Source organism: Bacillus rossius, chromosome 1, assembly GCF_032445375.1.
Source record: "Bacillus rossius redtenbacheri isolate Brsri chromosome 1, Brsri_v3, whole genome shotgun sequence".
In the NCBI taxonomy this organism is placed as follows: Eukaryota; Metazoa; Arthropoda; class Insecta; order Phasmatodea; family Bacillidae; genus Bacillus; species Bacillus rossius.
The window spans coordinates 48,858,614-48,879,560 of NC_086330.1; the positions used below are offsets into that span (position 1 = coordinate 48,858,614).

Consider the following 20,947-nt stretch of genomic DNA (forward strand, 5'->3'; position numbering starts at 1 on the left):
ATAATGCGTAAATAGTCTAAATCCACATATTTCCTCACTAGGGAACTATGAACCGGACGTAGAACAGAAGTATAAACGCCCTAAGTCACTCCTGGCGCACCGGCCGCCGTAGTGCCGCGTGATTGGCCGAGAGGTCTGTCAGCCAATCACAGCGCGCGGCGCGCGACCCCACTACAACAAATCTAGTTCCGCCTCCCGCACGGAGCTCAGTCGCCCGCTAGCCTTGGGCGCGTGCACACACGCCAAATCCACGCCAGTCCGCAAAAGAATAGTTACGGACTGGCGCAAACAAATCTGTCTATGTGCTTCTCACAAAGAAAGGCAGTGTGCGTCCAATTGTACCACGAAATGACATGCGCACCACACGCATGTATGCTGTCAGCTCATTTAGTTTAAGTTATATTTCTATTAAACCTAATTATATTTAATTTAAGGCCCCCCCTCACCACCAGCGTCCCTAATATTTTTCACACAACCGTAGCCTACGATTGCGTAGATGCTGAGGCTAGGGCTGAGGCTGAGGATAGGGAACATAATAAGTTAGTAGCATGGCTGTGCTTATTATTTGATAGGTGTGTTATAAACTTATAGGTAGTGTTGGATCAATTCCAATGGTTTTGAAATAGAAGCTAGGTAATTCCTATTTACCGATAGTAAAATCCTGAAATTGAGATATTGATATTTTAGTAAGGAAATCAACCTCTATTTGTAAATGGATCCAATTAGAATTGTTGCCTGATAAGTTGAAAGTTTCAGATAAATTGGTGTTTTTAAATACATAATCAGGTTCTCAATTACATTGTCAGGATTTTTAATGCTGGCACAAAAAAGTAAATGTACCTATTTAAGGTTTTAAGGTATTTACCAGTAATTATAGTGCCATGTCATAATGAGCTACTATCATTTGTAACTGTAAATCAATAACTATCATATTTTTGTACAAAAATTGTGTTTGAGTGTACAAGTCAGTACATAGTAGTTTATGCCTTACTTAAGACGTATGACATCTGAGGGAATCAGAATTTGATTCTATATCGATAAATCAAATACAGAACCAAAATTGGACTCAGAATCTGTATATTTTTTTGAATTCACCCAACACTACTAATAATATCAGCTGGACTATGCCATGATCACATTAAATATAAAATAAAACATATGTACCAACTACATATCGTATAGGACTTCTGCTCAATTGTTTTGATGATTCCTTTCTGAAATAAAATATGGGAAGCATGATTTTTTATTCTATAAATATGTGAACATGAGGATTAAACGTGAAGCATACAATGAAGGAAACTGCATCTTGCTACCAATAATGTGGCTGACATTAATTGCCTTTGTATTCCAAGAACAGGTATGACATGTACACCTACCTGAACATGGAAAGTTCTTCAAAGCCAAAATAATTTAGTATATGATGTAGAACTCTTGTTTCGCCATTTTTTTATCCTTAATTCAAATTGTATTTTCAAGCATCAATGTATAAGAAAATATTGTGATATTTACATACAGTGCACCAGGAGCACAATTTGCTGCCCACTAGTTTTGAGAGTGGGGTTAACAAACATAATCCATCTCTGGATAGGATGCTTGCATGTTGTATACTTTTCTTAAAACAAAGTTTGGGTGTTACTATTTTCATCACTCCTGTTTAACAGTTACGATTTTGCGAGGGGGTCCCTAAAGTAAAGGTTTTTTTTTATTCCATAGGAAGCCAGACCATATCCTTGAATGGATTTACACCCTTGTAGCTACAGCCATAGAGAAGCTTATAATTAATTATTTTAAATATTTACCACAGTAATGTATTTTAGTTAGAATTGCTTAAACATGGCTTAAACATGGGACATCAAAGATTATAGTGGTCTCTGAACCACTTGGGTACAACAGGATGCTTTTAGTTTAGTCATATAGTCACACTGGAGGTAAGAATCAAAGCCCCGACCACCATCTCAGCTAATAAGGGTTAACAAAAAGCACTGAAATGTAATTCAAATTTACTAGTTTTATTAAGGAAAATAGTCCTCACACTTTGGAGTTTTAATTTTTTGGCTATAATCAAAAATGTTGATTATTCATATAATTTTTTGTCATTAAAGAGCATGAATTATATCTTCCTAAACTTGTATGACTTGCTAGTCTGCTATTTACTAAAACAAAAGGCTGGAGCCTTTAACCAACAAAGGGAAATATCTGATTATATTTCATGCAGGCCATTACAAATCTAGTAGTTACACCAGTCCATGAACGCCGATTTCAATAAAGTTCCTATGCTTTGTTGAAGCAACACAATGTAATATGGAAGCACGGCATTGTGACCTGTGGCTTGGTGATAGCAAAGACTAATTCGCTTTTCGGCTTGGCTTCCCCTGCTGTAACAGGTTTCTTTTTTATTGTTTTGCGAGTTTTAAAAATTTACAAAGTAATCTTTCAAAAGTAAATACTATTAAAGTTCATTGTATTTAATTAGCTAGCTGTTGAAAAACAAGAAATTAACTTCTAGTGAGTGGAAATAATGCAAATAGTTAAAAGAAAATGTACAAACTTGTACATCTATATACAAATGGCATCAAAATCAAGGTTTACGATGTCTAAGACCAAACTAATAGCATGAAAACGGAATAACCCAACATGGTGGGTGACCAGCGAGCACTCACTCGCGACCGAACAAGCGCACGTGCAGCACCAGGCAGAAGTCCTCGCCGTCCAGGGAGACCTCCGCCTCCACGGCCACCTGGCGGTGCCGTCGCTGGGCCGCCCCCCGGGCCCCGCGCTGCAGGGTGCGCAGGCTCAGGGGCGTGCGCCGGCCCCCGGTCACGTCGAACGCACGCACCGATCGCAGCTCGGGCGTCTGGTCTCCCAGCGAGAACTGCAGCAGCTCCAGCCGTTCTGCACAACCAACCACTACATCACAAACAAAACTGAACACTAAATAAAATAAAACTATTGATTCTTTTCCGAATCTTCCTGGTCTGTTTTATTGTGTTTTACATCTTGCATGAGCTCCCTGTCAACTTGATGTTGACAAATAAAATTTAAAGACCTACAGATATAAATAAAATTGGGGTTCTTATTATTCAATTGCAACTTTGATTCTCATTACAACCGATTCCATACTCCTTAAGATACTGCTTGTAAGACTACTTCTAACTTATCCACACAAATAAAAAAAAATGATTATAAATTTACAAATGTAATTACAAAGCACAAGAAAAGCTCTTTAATCTGGCACGTTCGAGACCGCAACTGTGCCGGATTAGCGATTTTGCCAGACCTTTTAACTTCAATATAGTTTTAACATGAATATTTCTCTAGTGTTTATTTACCTTCTAGTTGCAATCACCAAGTTTCTATAATGTACACATGTCTTGATACTATATTTGTTCCTAATATTATAGAAAGTTTTGTACTATGGGGTATTAGGGCTTTAAAATCTTCTAGATCAGCCGGTCCCAAAGGGATCCATAACATCATTCTAAAAGGTACTTCTCATTTACTTACCCCTCTTTTAACACATAGTATATACAATTCTAGTCTAAAATCTCAAGTTTTTCCTTGTAAATGTAAAATTGTAAAAATAATTTCTATTCACAAAAACAGGTAGTTCAAAATTATCAATTTCAAATTATATACCTATAAATTAACTTAATGGTTTTTCACAAGTTTTTGAAAAAATTATAATTAAATTCTTGAATTTTGAACTCAGTAATAAAATATCTAGTACTCAAGATGGTTTTAGACCCAGAATGTCAACCTCTTCTAATCTTATTCCATTTCTAAATCCCATTTATTGTGAAGTTACAAATAGGTCAGGCCGATGCCTGCTATTTTGACCTAGCCAAGGCTTTTGATACAGTAAATCATTCATTGCTACTCCAAAAGCTAAGTGACTTTGGTTTAAGTGTTAATTATGTTAATTGGTTCTCCAGCTTTCTTGAGTATAGAAATCAATATGTATACTTAAATAATCATAATTCCTCTCCATTTCTTGCAAGTTCAGGTGTTTTGCAGGGTGGTACATTTTCACCTCTCCTTTTTAACATCTTTATTAATGACATCACCTTTGTCCTTAATCACTCAACAGGTGTTCTTTTTACTGACATCTTAAAATCTGCATGGAAATTACTTCACAAAAATTAATGCATTAAACTTCAGAACAAAATTATTCAAGTTAATAATTGGTGTCATAGAAATCTGGTTACTCTTAATACAAAAAAAAAATTAAGATAACCTTTACTAGAAACTTCGAGTCAATTTTAATTATAAACTTAACAACCTAATAAAGTAATAAACTCTACCTAACTTCAAAAAAAACACACACACACCAATACATTTGAATTAAAGATTTTGGAATCATTTTTGACTCTTAATTATATTTTCATAAAAACTATTTATATTCTTCCTCCCATAGAATCTTGGCCCTAATAAAATACATTACTTTCTACACTAATAATTCTGATTAAAACTTATCACTTTATTTTACTTTGATTAGAACCAAATTAGAATACTGCTCTATTATTTGGAATAATATCAATACAACAGATTGTAATAAAATAAAAAGCATTTAAAACAAATAAATTGAACTAATTAATATAAAGAAGTTTCCACAACCAACTCTTACTCTTCTCTCAGATCGTAGGATTCAACTAGATGCTTGTTTTGTACAAAAAATTTATATGTAACTATAAAATCAAATGTGATTTTGTCCTTATGATTACTGGTTTGAGAATCACACAATTTAAAAGTCACCTGTTATCTTCTCTTTGTACCCTACACAATATTATTTATAGATTAATTTCAAACTTTAATAAAATGAACATGAATTTCAGTTAAACTTGAATATTAGAATTTACTGTCAATCTTTATAAGTCATCTTACTGAACACTTAGTCTTTAATAATATTTTATTATATTTTTCTAATAACTCTGAACTGCTATTAGTTCCAAATTTTACTTTATTTGCATATATTTATTTATTCGTACAGTAGTAGTTTTTATCTATTTTTTGTAGTAAATGACTCTGTATGTTGTATTGTTAAATGTTGTTGCTGCTGCTTGACTCTCTTAGATTAATCTATATTTGTGTTTGCCTGTCATTTGTGTTTTTTGTTTTCTGTGTATTGTTTGTTATTTTATTTGTCATGTTTTGGTCTTTATGGTGTGCATATCTCTAAAGTTTTAAAATTGTTGGTAGGCATATTACAAATAAATAAATAACATCAAAGAAAAAATGTATGCATTCATTCCAATAATATTTTTTAAAGGTTGTAATGATCTGCACTATGGCTGCACACTGAATATACACAGTTTTAATATTGTGCAACGAGCACTGAATGTGTAGCATTTATTCAGTATGATAGTAGCTTTTTACGACAGGGCGTTATAATTTCTGTTAAGGTAAGAGCACTAGTAGTTGACACTTTAAGGAGCAAAATTCTGAAAAAACCCATTTGTAAAAAATAAAAACTTTACTAAACAAATGCCTGGTATGAGTCATATTTGTTGATATTTGACGAAAGTATGTATGGTTGAATCAGACATTGTATACTATTTTATATTTTTTTAATGATATTATGTTGATGCATGTAAATGCATCAGTAGTTGACAATAGCGAGACTGCTGAATTTTAGTAGTTGACATATAGTTGCACTAGTAGTTGACATCCTTTACAAACTCTATGCATTATGTATTTAAAGTCATGTTACAGACAGAAATGACTAAATGTAAGTTACATTTCATATATGGTTTACACATCGCATGACACAGAACAGTGAAATTCATATTTTACTAGGTCATCAGACCCAAGATACCGTGGTACAGATAAAACTTCAATGATCTGTTTTGGCTCAACAACACTTACATCTTTTGTATCTCTGACAAAATCTTTTTTCAGGCTATTGCATAATTGTAGTGCCATTACTTCAACTTCTCCAACATCATACACTTTCTGAACAATACAGACATATTTAAAACACTTTTTCTTTCCAGGGAAAGAAACGAGCACAAAATCACCTTTCCTTTGAGAAAATTTAGTAGGTGTAATATCATTGGTTTTTACTAGCTCACTTAAAATACTTTGCGCAAGTCCATTTTCATCAACCATATCCAAGTCACTGTGGTCGAAACTGACATCATCCATTCTGCTTCCCTGTTCTACCCACTCTTCATCTTCTTCAGTATCAGACACATGAAGTGATGTTTTTTGTATTTTCTTCTCATTGTCTTCTTGTTATCAAGTAGCTTCAGTTTGTTAGCACTTTCACGCTCTTCTTGTTTTGCCTTGTGTGCATTAGCTCTTTCTTGTTTCTGTTTTTTTCTTTTACCATTGCTGCTGTTTTTTTTCATGATACAACTGCCATTGCTTAGCTGTCACTACACTTGGTATTTATTCTCTTGTTCTTCGTTTTCCAGGATTTTGTTTGTATTCTGGCCAGAATAAAGCCTTTTTGAAAGGAGATGGAATATCTTTGATTGTTGATGTGATACATTTACTTTCATTTGTTTTAACATCTTGAAATTCAAGACGATTTTCTATTTCAATATCAGGTGCTGAGTTCTGGATTTACAGTGTTTGTCTTTCTCCACTTCCTTCATGAACATTGCACAGACTTACTTAGGATTCAAGGTTTACTTGATCTGAATTATTTTGTGTCACAGCATTAATTTCATTTATTGCTAATGGTTCTTCATTTTATTCAGTGTGGTTTTCTACAATTTTCTGTATTTGATCCATGCAACTAAGACTTTCATTTGCTTGAAGATCGTCTTTAAAGCGACACTGAAGGAAGCAATCTTCATTAACGTTTTTCCACAATGAAAATAACGATTGATCTTGGGAATCCCCTTTCAATTCAGTACCCGAATCTCGGAAACTTTGAAGATTATATTCCCCAATATATTCTTCCAAGAATTGTTCTGAGGAACTTCTGTTAGTAACCACAGGACAAGAATCCATTGTTGGAATTTTGTAAATGTCTACAACTGCAGGATTCCATGGTACAAGTCCACATTTCCTAAATCCATTTTTGAGAATAGAAGGTGTAATGCATGCATTTAAAGTTTCTTCCAGCAAAGGTGCGAAATGGATTTTCTTCAATGTTGGATCAGCTAAGTGTTGCATTCTCCATTGATGCACTTTTTTCTTCCATGCTTCTTTCAGCATGTGGAACACAGCAATGTCCATAGGCTGTATCAGGTGAGTCGAATTGGGAAGTAATGCTATAAGTATAATCCCATGTTCTTAGTAAAACTTGCTTGTGTGTAAGGTTAGGTGTGATGCATGCCCATCAACGAAAACGATAACAGGAAGATATTTTTTTTCACGAGAAAGGGATGGAAAATGTTTGTGATGAATTCAAAGAAAAGAGGAGCAGTCATCCAACCAGTCTCAGATTTTCCAATTCCCCAGTGTTTTGGAACACTGTCAGCTAATTCATGAGGCACTCTTTAATACTTGAAAACCACCAGTGTAGGCGCCAAATCTCCATTTGCATCTCCAGTAACCAACACAGTTAAACATTGTTTTTCATCAGAATTCACTTGTTGGTATACATTTTCTCTCCTTTCACACAAAGCACCGTATTTCCTTTTGGATTGAGAAAGAAAGCGCTCTCGTCCAAATTAAACGCTCTTTCAGGTTGTTCGAGAATACTCTCGTAGGTATTTGTGTTCTTTCAAATAGTTACTTATTTCTTCAAACCATCTTGAAAGAGGTTCCTTGCGAACTGATGCCCTACTGGAAGTAAGATTTTGAGCCATTCTACTGCTTATGATTGGATGATGTTTCAAAAATTCTAGAAACCATGTTCGTCTTGACCGATTGCCTACAAATGGGTTTTTATGGTTAAGTTCCTTAATTATGTGCTGTACACTATCTAAAAGCTCAGTTTTCGTTATTGGAAACCCTGCTTTTGCCACTGTAGTTATCCATGTCACTAAAACATCTTCCTCTTCTCTTGTGAGCACTGGTTGTGGACCCATCTGGCGTTTTCTAGGAGTCTTCCCTGTCACTTTGTCGAGCAAAGTGACACGAAGTACAGAGTTGCGCTTGGCTGCTGTAGCAACTGCAGTTACCCTAAGGTCATCATCCATTGCAGCATTCATTTGTTGCTCACTGTAATTAAGCATTTTTCCTTTCACAGGAGGCATTGTGGTATCCTGAATCCAAAAATGAAACACAAAAAGATTCCAGTTCTAGTAGTTGACATGTAATGTGTTAGTGGTTGACAAGGGGTGTCAAATACTAGTAACAGATTAAATAGAGCCATTTTGACCATTTTAATGAGAAACACTACTCACAATTTGTATACAGAATATTAGTGTATCTATTAATACAACATCATATAGTTGCACTAGTATTTGACATGGATTGTCAACTACTAAAAATTTGCAAAATTTTTGTATCCGTACTTGACACCCCCATTAGTTTATATAACATAAACTAAAATCACTTATGCAGTATGCTAAGATATGAAGAATTTCATATAAAACATAATGTAATTATGAAACATGGGTAACATTAATAACAAAACATCATACATCATTTCATGTACCATTACCTGCTTAACTAATTTGTAAATAACAAGATTTCGTCACAATACACACATGACTTCATGGCAACAACTCATACTCAAAATGGCGGCAAGCTTGTAAAAGTACTGATACCAACTTTCATACCAGATAGCCTTAGCAATATTTTGACATAGCTAGAAACTTTCTAAAAAATATATTTGGCTTATTATTAAGAATTAAAAATGAAAGTGTCAACTACTAAAGCACTGTCAACTACTGGTGCTCTTACCTTAGGTAGCTAACAACTGTAAATAAACAAACTTGTGTGAGCCACTGCTGTTTCTGTTTGAACACTATAAATGGAATCACTGTAATTTACTTTTTAGTAAATTAAACAAAAATAAAATAAAAGTACACACACAAACAATTGTCAAAAAATTGTGCACTGACCGGAGCTTCGCCCTATGAGCCTGCTACGACTCAACTTCCTTTTCCCCCCACCTTCAACCTTTCCTTCCCGGCATTGCATCGCCACCGTACGTGTCCATGTGTTATGTGCAAGTGTTTCAACAGTCTCTCATCATCACCGGCCGAGGTAAGATGTGTCTACACCCTGTGGGGACTTCATCCTATTGCATTGCAAATAACAACTTCTGTTTTCTCGTTGTCTTAACTATTCCAAATTGCTTTCTACATGACCTCTGGGGTTGCCTCGGTCGGCAGACTGTTTAATTAATTGGCAGACTGTTAAGTTAATTATTGTTATTTCCTTCACGGAGCTTTAAACCCAGCTACGACAATCTCTCATGTAGCCACAAGGGTGGACAACATCTCACTTATCCCGGTACGTGCCACGGGGCGTTTTAGCAGTTTAACTTGGTATGTGTATGAGAGCGTGTAATAACCAACTGTTGAAATAAATGTGTGCTTGGAAAACCGTGTTGCTCTCTGTAAGTCTCAGGCGTGTGTAATTTCTGGCTGGCATGGAGGGTCAAATATCATCTCCACACGAGCGACATCACGCCCTGGGAGGAGTCTCAGTCGGATCCATGTGCCCTTCTCATATGGTGGCGCCCTCTTAATGACTTAACATCCAAAACGTACCCTCCAATCTTACAACAATTGTATAGAAAAAAAAATTTTTAATAGAATATTAAATTCACTATATTTACTAATATCATTGCTAACACCAATTTCATGGTGTTGAACTGAGTAGCAATTAACAAATCCAGGATTTAAAATGTAATGAAGTGATGGACATATAAAGTTATAAAATGTCTCAACCATGAGCATATTTTTGTGCTCTGCCCGTAAGTGACTCACAGCTATAATGCCATCAGAACAGCACTGCTCAAATTTAATAACTGCTCTGTCATGATGCACTGGCTCTGAAATTAGTCCACAGGAAGTTGTAATGTAATATGCCAGAAATCTAAACTGCTTTGTTTTCACTGCTGCACCAGTTGTGCCAGTAAGATTAACCTGGAAACATGAAGCTTACTGGCATGCACTCATCTAATGGGAAGAGTGAATGTAGTAGACGAGTCGTACATAGACGTAATTTCCAAAATGCATGTACAGGCCTACCTATAAAGAAAGGTAGCACAGTGGCAAGACACTGGACTTCATGGTAAGTACCCTCTTAGGCAATCAAAAATTAAATAGTTTTTAAGGACTCCTTTACTTCACTGCCTTCACCACCATCAAAAAATAGAAAACTATTTGTATATCACAAAATTACACAAGAAAACCATAATGTAGAAAAATAATAATTTTTTGGTTAGTTCAATCCTTACAGATAAACCCTTATTATCCAGTATTATCTCTGAAAATCTCTGAAATTTGCAGCCCTAACATTTAATCTTATCACTATTACATATACTTCATAAATTCAAAATAAGGCAGTAAAAATACACATTTTTAGTTTAAGGGCACAATACAAAATTCACAATATGAATTTAAAACATTTTTTATGTATAACGTCTAATCACATTGCCCGAAATTCGCCAATTAAACTACTCATGCGCAAATTTTTTGCTGCCATGTTGGAAACAAAATAACATTAAAATTCTCAAATTATATTACTTGCAATCAGTCTTTTTAAGAATTTTTAAAGGTTTTTTTAAGGGCCCTTATTCAATTAAAGACAAATTAAGGACTTTTTAAAGATATTAAGGAGGCGTATGGACCCTGGACTTTCATTCCCTAGGAACCAGGTTCAAATCCTAGTCCAGTTATTCTTATTTCTGTTTTTCATGGTCTTCTGAAGAGTTTCCAGGCAAATTCCGGGGTGGTTCCTTACTATAAGCCATGGCAGATTATATTCTTAACACTCTTGGTCTGTTTCACTGAGTGTTAACCGTCTCTCCAGACCTCACTGTCGATAATAAATTGAGCTCAACTGGCCTAACTTACAAGTAGGTATGCAAGACAAATTTAGGAAAAGTTAGTTAGAGGTGGTAAAAATGAAAATGTAGTCAACATATCATGAAAACATTACTTAGCAGTAATACAACTGTTAGAACAGGTTATCTGATAAACCTATGTTGAATAATCCACTTAAGTACTAAATCTTTTGTTTGTGTCACCCATGACGTGAGTTACAAGCATGACTGGACTGTCTCCCTTTATCCCAGCCAAGAAATTGGCAACAAAAACTTAACATCATTAAAAGAAAAAGCAAAAATTTCTAAATAACTAGTTACACAAATACCTAAGCTCAAAATAAATAACATTAACTAATGAAATACATAAGCTCTGGGCAGTTCAGTTAAAGAAAATTCAGTTAATGTTACATTTACAATGAAAAATTACTTTTTCACGTGCACTCTACAATCTAATGGATAGTTTAATTATTCTAAAAATTGCCAAAAAAAAAATTATAATTTCAGTTGATTGTTTTTGCACATCAAATTTAGAACTGATTTAAGGGCATTGTATACAGAACAACCAGTTTTACAACTACTGTAATAAGTATCATTAATGTACAAGTCTACTCACCAACAATATTTGGCTTAGCCTCATTCAAAAGTGGTTCCAGCCTTTCCTTCATAATGGTGAATAAAGTAGGAGAGCTGAAAACCCACCTGCAAAACATCGTACAGTTGGAAGTACACACCTTCCATCAGCCGATTTCCACACAGATGAGGATTTTAAGTACTAAGAAGACTAAGCAATTTTGAGTAGGGGAAGAGTGTCAGTCTGTAAAGCCATTTGAAAGGATATGTTGAGACCCTGATATGCACACTCAAGAATTACATACAACGTGATCCTGCTCGAGATATATATATACATGAATGATAAAATAATATGAACTATGTATACCAAACTTGATAAATAAAACAATTTTGCCCCAAAAGCATCAATCACGTCTAGTTTTCCCGTAACTACAGGGTAGCAATTGCTAGTTCCTGACACATGTTGCGAAAGTGTACAGGCGCAAAACAAGTCCACCAGTCCATCCTTTATTACCATCAGACTCCAATCACCATCAGGGCCATGATAGTTGAGTGGTCAAATCATTCTCCTCCCACCAAGGTATTCGGGGTAGAACCTTGATTTTTCTCATGTAGGAATCATGCCTAGAGTATGTGGGTTTCCTAGAGGTACTCCCGTTTCCCTTCTCAATTAATATCGTCAGAGATTCATTCTCATTCATCAACCCATCTTATTTCTAGTCAATGTCGACGAGATGTTAGGTCATTATTTTAGATTTACATTAAGCGCAAATAGTCTTGAAGACTTTTTGAGTGGCTGAAATTTCAAAAAACAAAAAATATATATATTGCATACTTTTTGGATGATTTACTTCAAAAGTGCATTCTCTAGGTTTCTGTGCAATAATTATAAGGAAAATCAAATTTAATAATTAATTGAAGATATTTAGGTTTAAAGACAATGCTATGTAATACTTTGTGATAATAGATTGAATTTATTTCATAAAATAATGATTTAAAGTTACCTGCCTATTTTTTTAAAATACTCAAACTTATGAGAGTTTTGACAGATGAGTAAAATGAACTAAGTGAAAAAATAATGTGAGCGAGACATTAGTACTTGCCAGAGATGTGTAACTAACATCTAATCTCAGTAACAAACAAATTCACATGTTCATGTTCCAAATACACTTAAAGTACAAAACTCGGAGACTCGGACATGAAATTTAACGTTTAATTTTTTTAAATAATGCAGTGTGATAAATATATATATATTCAAATGTGTTTCCAACTACATTTCTGGACGCGAATCACACGTAGTTTCCACACCTGCGGCTAGAATTTGCTGCCAAAAACAGCCACATCGACTATTGAATAATTAGATTTGCAGACCGAAATTTAAATCTATGTAATGAAACGGCTCTGATAAAAAGGAAAAAGACTTAAAAAATATTAAACCCTAAAATTGGAACCGATTTTTGACAAGGAATTTTTATTAAAATACTGCCCATCTTGTTCAAATTCATTGAAACGTTCATAAGTTTTCCCCTGTATTCGTGAGCTTTGGTTCGCAACACCCGCCACAGATGGCAGCACCGTGGTTGGGTATGAATGAAGGCGCGGGAAGCCTACAACTCACTTAGTTTCGGTTCCCTGCAAGAATTTCGGAAGATTTCCGAAGTTTTGCGTTTTGGTACTAACGCCACTTCATCGCTAAATCAGAAGTTTCCAATGAAAACAAGCATGTTGAGACTGACCTGACCTGACCTGACCTGACCTAACCTAACCTAACCTAACCTAACCTAACCTAACCTAACACTTCGATTTTTTTTCATTTCAATTTTTGAGAGAAATCCGAAGTTGCACGAACGTGGTAGGGAACCGAAACTACGTGGAGGCGCAGGAGGCGAGCGCGAGGGAACCGTCACCAGCGGTTGACGAGGAAGTTGAGCCACTCGGCCGTCTCGTCGGGGCGCAGCGCCCTGCGGCGCCGCACGCGCGCCTCCTCGCCGCGCACGGCGGCCCCCAGCAGGCGCGCCGCGTGCGCCTTCCACAGCGACACCAGCAGCACCAGCAGCAGCAGCATCCAGGCCACCGACAGTCCCGCCGCGCCCAGCAGCCAGCTGCCCGCCGCGGCGGCCGCCACCAGCGCCAGCGCGTGGTCCAGCTGTCACATCCAGTTACATTACCTATATAACCTGCTGTGTAAACTTATTGTGAGTGACCGCAAGCCATTAATAAATATCCGACTCTTTGAAAATGGCACATAAAGAGTAGCATATATCTGGCTAACATATCATTCGGTAAAGAAAACAAAATTCAATGTTTATTCCATGCAACATCTTAGAATATTGTCCTAGGTAAAAACACAAATGCGGTAACACAACAATGAAGGGAGGGGGGGGGGGGGAAGAGAGAGAGAAACCAAGCCTTACGTTTCAGTCGCATTATGCTGGTTAAGCTCATCTCACACGATGCTCAATTTATGTTAAAACCGTGGGTATAAAAATGGGTAAAAAAAGGTTTCGTTGCCCCCCCGCAAAGGGGTTAACAAGAGAAAGGGTTTATTAGAGCGAAACACTGACACAGTGTTGTGAGAAACACACGAAAAGTTTATTGTCAAATAAACGACTACTCGTGTAATCTTAAAGATAAGTAGGGCAACGATTACTGGGAGCACTCCACAAACCCAAACTATAAACAAGAAATGTTAAAGTTAACAGAAAGTTATTTTATCATGAGTACAAACAAATTATTGAACAATCATCATGAAGAAAAATAATTATTATTACAACAGTAAATTGAAAAAATTTCAATTACTATAACAGTAAAAAATAACACGTGACCCCGAATGGTCTTATTGGAGCCTACATGCAACTTGCTAAATATGGCTCTGAGATAAGTGTTTTCACTACAAAATTATTCACAAGAGAAATACAATTTACCTAACTCTAAACTGAACAGTTGTAAATATTAAAAATCTGCACGTTCATTACATATTGTAGACATGTGAAAAAAAATTACCAGTAGGTTCTGAACCCGAACCGGCAGATTGCCAGGCCTGCGCTTGACCGCTGCGCCACGCCCCTAACTTAACAATATATTAAAGCCTATTTTTTGAACATCACTTAAACGTAACAAAAAAAAATTTGAACAAATTTAAAGCAATTGTACAGATTAAGCATTTACCAAGTACCCAAATGAATGATAAAAATAGTAATCTGGAAAAAAATTTCAAAAATTCAGACGAAATTAGGACGGAGAATGAAGGTACATCTATATGACGGTGACCCCGGCTGCAATCTTGAATTCCGCCATTTTGTTTTCTAGAATTTTTTGCCACCTTTGATATGTGAAGTCACTGCGGCCATCTTGGATCCACCGCCTGTCCTTGAACTCTCATTTTCCCTCTACTGATCACGGTCATCCAGCGGTCGTCCGGTCACTGCCGGCTCCACGGTCCCAGAAGGCAGGGGTGCCCACAAGGGGGGATAACGACGCAGACTGCGTCATTAAAATTTCAGGGGGGGGGGGGGGTGGTTAAAAGACGAGAAAAATGTATATATTATTTACATAATTATAGCTTCTAATGAGAAAATACGATTATGGTGCTTTGATAATTGAAAGGGATCTTTAAATCAAATTGGCAACCCCGCACTTTCCTCAACAAAAGCAGTTTGGCATCTGTCGGTTCAGGATGGAAATATTACCTGATATGACCAAAATTATTATTAGAAAATCAGTTTTAATTAATGCAAAATGTGATAAAATATAATACTAAAAAAGTATAATATTATAAAATAATTGAGTATATCATTTAGTAAATGGCATACAAAAATTCGGGGGGGGGGGGCCATCATTAGTTTAGGGGGGAGTGAGTCATAGTGTTTGGGGGGGGGGGGGCACCTCTGCAGAAGAAACATATACCACCTACTTAACACCCCCACCCATAAGGAACTTATTAATTCCGGGGGGCCGGACATACGTCCACGGCCTCAGGGGCTGCATGCAACTTGCACTGCTAGGGCCGAACATCTCACGGATACAACGTCATCAGAGACGGCAAAAAGGCGATTGCATGAGAACGGATCATAGACGGAATGAATGGAGGGAGTGTGGAGGCAGGAGTGTCTCGATAATAAACACACACAAGTCTCGATAACGTTCACTACCAGGCTTCGCCCACTTGCGGAAACATTTCCAGGTTCGACCGCGTTGGAAATCTAATCAGGATCACTGATATGGTATGTGAACATTATTTCTACCGTGACCGGCTGGAAACCATGCCTTTCGATAAAACCTAGGAACATAAATTATACGACCTCGCTTTCTCGCAATGGTAAGCTTTCATCTCGACTTACACTTACCCAACCACTTTTTTTATACACAATATCACTCGCTAGCTGTGGTACCCGTCGTTCACAGGATCGAATTCCTATTCATTGTAAAGTGTTATGATATTCTTTCTATATCACTATCTATATCGCTATGAAAATAACTAATATCCGCATTAGCATCGCCGTATATAGTGGGAAAATATTAAACATTATATGTCTGTTTTGCTAGCAAATTTAAACTAAACAATATTGCAACGAAATGTTTTTTGAATCTTTAAACATAGGTAGAAGTCTACTTCCTATTTCTATCGCTAGTGCACCGTGCATTATCTTTGTAAATTAAGTTTGATGGCTATTCAATAAGAAACTTTGTTTTTCTACTGCATCAAAGTAACTTATTTTAAACCATAAAAATATGGTCTACCAAATACATGGAACCATAAAAATCGGTTCTTTCGTTAAGACGTGATTCAGTAACAATCATCCAGACATCAAAGCTTCCCCATTATAGTAGAATCACTCAACGTAAGTCAAGAAAACAAACAATATTTTTGTTTTTTATTTCACTCAATGCTCATCTGGAATAGTGAACTTTATACAAGCCAAAGGATTTTAAAAATAGCTGCAGTTTTCGAGTTTACTTTTTACAACAAAAACTCGCACTCTATAATATTAGTTTGGATGTGAGGTTAACGCGCTGAGAAGCCATCACACGCTCCACGGCAGTAAATCAATATACAGCATCGTGTTTATCTTCGCCACGAAATTGATATTTACTGTCTCTAATTCAGAATTTTGCACTAACAAAGATTAATGTAGTAGCTATGCATAGAGGAATTTGGTCCGCTAAATATGGCCTGGGGAAAAAAAAACTATTCCACATTTTTCTCTTTCATAGCTTAGTAATTTTTCATACTTAACCAAACACTAAATTTAAATGCACTTAATAAACGTTATTACCGTTCGCAAACGTCTCACGCCTTTAATATTCACCACAAACGATAATCATATGCATCGGTATTTATTTTTATTGACCGAGCAACACATGCGACTTGCCTGAGAAAAATTCGGCTGACGACTTGCTTGAGCCCCACTGCTGGCAACATGTCTGAAGCACACTTATTGTGGCTAAATGTTATTTATTTCGTTTCATTGCCTTTGCGGGGATTTAGGCAACAGGAATAAATTAAAAATTCGCTAGAACGCAATATCCCGTTTCAAACTGAAGTCGAAATTTGATTTCAAATTCTAGTAATAAATCAGTTACGTAGTTGGTTCTATTTTGCATCAATTCCAAAATATCGTGTCGTAAACATCATGTCTGTTCTTATAAAAGACTTTATCAATTTTTGTAATATAGTTTTTATGTTATATATGTATGTAAGTATGTAAGTATGTATGTAAGTATGTATGTAAGTATGTATGTAAGTATGTATGTAAGTATGTACGTAAGTATGTACGTAAGTATGTACGTAAGTATGTACGTAAGTATGTACGTAAGTATGTACGTAAGTATGTACGTAAGTATGTACGTAAGTATGTACGTAAGTATGTACGTAAGTATGTACGTAAGTATGTACGTAAGTATGTACGTAAGTATGTACGTAAGTATGTACGTAAGTAAGTACGTATGTAAGTACGTATGTAAGTACGTATGTAAGTATGTATGTATGTATGTATGTATGTATGTATGTATGTATGTATGTATGTATGTATGTATGTATGTATGTATGTATGTATGTATGTATGTATGTATGTATGTATGTATGTATGTATGTATGTATGTATGTATGTATGTATGTATGTATCTGCAGGACCATTGCCAGAAACTAAGGACTCGGAGGCTAGTAACTTTATCGGCATTACTTCGGGTGCAATTTTAAAACCCGAGGATTAAAAAATAATAATCTCAAGACTAAACATTAGCGTGGCCATAACTGTAAAAAAAACGTGATCTGCGCGTATTGCATAACTTGCAATGTTTTCAATTAATAGTTTTTAGCAATAGCTTGTAATTTTTGTCTACTATTAGGGTAAACACACACATTTAATAATATTTCTAAACTCAACTAGGCCCCCCATCAGTGCCCCCCCCCCCCCCTCCTTTTGGCCATCACAGCATCTACGGCCCTTTATCTGTACTGTGAAAGACAATAAATAAAACGTCATTGCTGTCTCAGGTGCGTCGCAGATTTTCACACCGCGGCGTTCTACTACACATACGACAGCCACCACTGTCCGCGTTTTATTTTAATCGACATGTTTGTTTGAGGTAAATATTTTTAATCCAAATCTAACGTACAATTGGGGGGGAAAATACTGTGCGTTAACCAATTTTGAAGATTTCACAGATATATTTACTAAAAAGAACTTTAAATACATACTAATATCACCACGATCTTTGAATGATTCTTGCAATGAGGAAGAATGATTAAAAAAAAAATTTTGGACTAATGTCGTGGTTATTTACACTGTATGTCATTGAGAATACCTGAAGAACCGAGAGAGATAAATACACAAACTAACAGAAAAACAAGCCAAAATCAGCCGACGTCAAATGTTAACTGCATAATGTAACCATTACGGATTAATACACAAACTCCAAGAAAAACAAGCCAAAATCAGCCGACGTCAAATGTAAACTGCATAATGTAACCATTAGGGATAAATACACAAACTCCAAGAAAAACAAGCCAAAATCAGCCAACGTCAAATGTTAACTGCATAATGTAACCATTAGGGATAAATACACAAACTCCAAGAAAAACAAGCCAAAATCAGCCAACGTCAAATGTTAACTGCATAATGTAACCATTAGGGATAAATACACAAACTCCAAGAAAAACAAGCCAAAATCAGCCAACGTCAAATGTTAACTGCATAATGTAACCATTAGGGATAAATACACAAACTCACAGAAAACCAGCCAAAATCAGCCGATGTAATATGTTAAATGTATAGGTTGCAAAAATAATTTCGTTAACTGAATTAGAATAGTATCACAGCACAGACAAACACGGTGGGCGGGCAACGATAAGACAGTTACAACAAGAACAGTAAATACAGACAAACAACTTTGGACAATACTGCGACAGAAGAACCCACAACCAAAGGTGATGAGTCTAAACAGATAATCTGGACAACACAACTACGACAGCACAAAAGAAACACAATACGATTTCCAAGACAAAATTGTTACGACGTTTCGGGAACTGAGATCTGTTCCCGTCATCAGGCACAAACAGACGGGTTCGCATGTGCGTCACTGTATTGTCCTTGTGTTGTCCAGATTATCCGTTTAAAATCGTCGTTGGGTTCCTCCATTTGTCGCTGTGTTGTTCAAGGTTGTTTTTTGTCTGTATTTACTGTTCTTTTTGCAAATGTATCGTCGTTCCCAGCCCAGTGTGTTCGTCTTGGCTGTTACATTGACTACCAAATGCATTCAACGTAATCCTCTGTGTTACTCGTGCATTTAAAATTTGACGTCGGCTGATTTTAGCTTGTTATTTTCGTGTGTTTGTGTCTTCATCTTGCTTTGTCCGTTCTTCAAGTTTTCTCCATTAAGTACAGTGTAGAAAAGCAATGGCGTATGTCCAAAATAATGTTTTAAATACCATAACCACCACTTCTACCATCATTCGACGTGATGTGAATCGCACAGTCTGTCGCACTGGGGAATTTGGTCGCACTAACGTCGTATGTGTGTCGAACGCGAATGGTTAGGAAATAATTTTACCCACGTTATGTCCATTCCGCTGCTGTGATTCCAGCAACAGTGCTCCAAGAGGAAATTTAAAAAGGCAAATTTTTATCAGTTAAAAAAAACGCATCTCAAAGGTAAATTTAAGCCTGCGTAAGTCTCGCACATTCACTTCTAAAAAATAAGTTGAGAAATAATCATGCTAAACCAATGTACTAACATTATTTCTGATCCTCGCAAACTTAGTTGAAGCACAGGTTGCTTACAAATATTGTATAGGCTACATATACATATCCAACACTGAGGTCTATTAAATAGCCAATGAAGAGCTGCAAATACCGTTTATTTCAATTTATACCATAAAATTAGTCCAGAAAATAATAAAAAACTGCACAAAATTTTAGAGAGTCTAGAACATTTCAATCTAGTATTTGCTAGTTCAGACAAAGCATTATACAGGCCATAGATAAGAATAGCAAAAATGTCCACTGTTCCGCTTTAAGTGTGAATAATATATTTTTGAGTAGTTCCTACAGAATTTATTTGTAGAAATACACTTTTTTTTTAACTTGTGAGACAGGGCCCTGCAATCTTTTTATTTGCGAAAAAATCTGGCAATGTATAAAACATCATGACTAGAGATAAAATTTACTAGCTTTAAAACGAAGGATTTCAGTTATCAGATTATTATCAGTGTAGTGGGTATATTACTTAATACATTTACTCTATACTATGAATTGACCAACTTCGTGTGTAAATTAACATTTAAACACAAAAAAAAATCAATGTGTGCAATAAAATAAACTAAAAAAATTTTTTGAGTGAGTCTTTCAGTAAAGAGCAAATTTTTGTGTTCTCATGTTGCAAATAAACTTATAATACGAAACTCGAACACGAAATTTAACGTAGAATTCTTTAAAATAATGCCGAGCGTGATACATATACATTAAGTGTTAATTTTTGGGAAAACCCGTAAACATTTTTCACCTTTTTAAAACCTAACTCTAATTCTGTTAAACAAGATGGGACTGCTGATTTTTCAGGGCTAGCCCAACAGGAGAACCGAACGCGTGAATGCTGAACCTGTGACATTTCCCCCTAGACGGGAATTATTATCGTCTGCGTTTTGAGGCCATACTTCTTTAGGGGCGTTGTGGGTAAAATTTTGGTATGCACCAGAAATTCGATAAAATAAGCGTGCATTAAACAACGGAAATTTAACAGGTCGAAGGTCCAATGCGCATGCATGCAGAAACTGCTATGATGGCGGACCCCACGTGTGGCAACAAGCACATATATATTATTTATTTTTATTTATTTATTTAATTTTTGTTCTGTAGATCCCATATGGAGGTAAGGATTCCGGGATATAGAACAAGTCAATTAATACAAATATAAACATATATACAAACAAACTGTACATCCACAAAAACTAAATATTACACAGTACTTTTACATTTA

General features: G+C 35.9%; 1 protein-coding gene across 1 annotated transcript in view; it reads right to left on the reverse strand.

Moving 5' to 3' along the window:
* The window catches only part of LOC134527763 (extended synaptotagmin-2-like), a 165,076-nt gene that overhangs the window by 56,493 nt on the left and 87,636 nt on the right, over positions 1-20,947 (reverse strand). The window contains exons 4-6 of the mRNA XM_063360736.1: positions 13,378-13,616; positions 11,514-11,599; positions 2,661-2,892 (exon numbers count right to left, since the gene is read on the reverse strand). Of these exons, the coding sequence (XP_063216806.1) occupies positions 2,661-2,892; positions 11,514-11,599; positions 13,378-13,616 (557 nt within the window). The remainder of the gene's footprint in view (positions 1-2,660; positions 2,893-11,513; positions 11,600-13,377; positions 13,617-20,947) is intronic.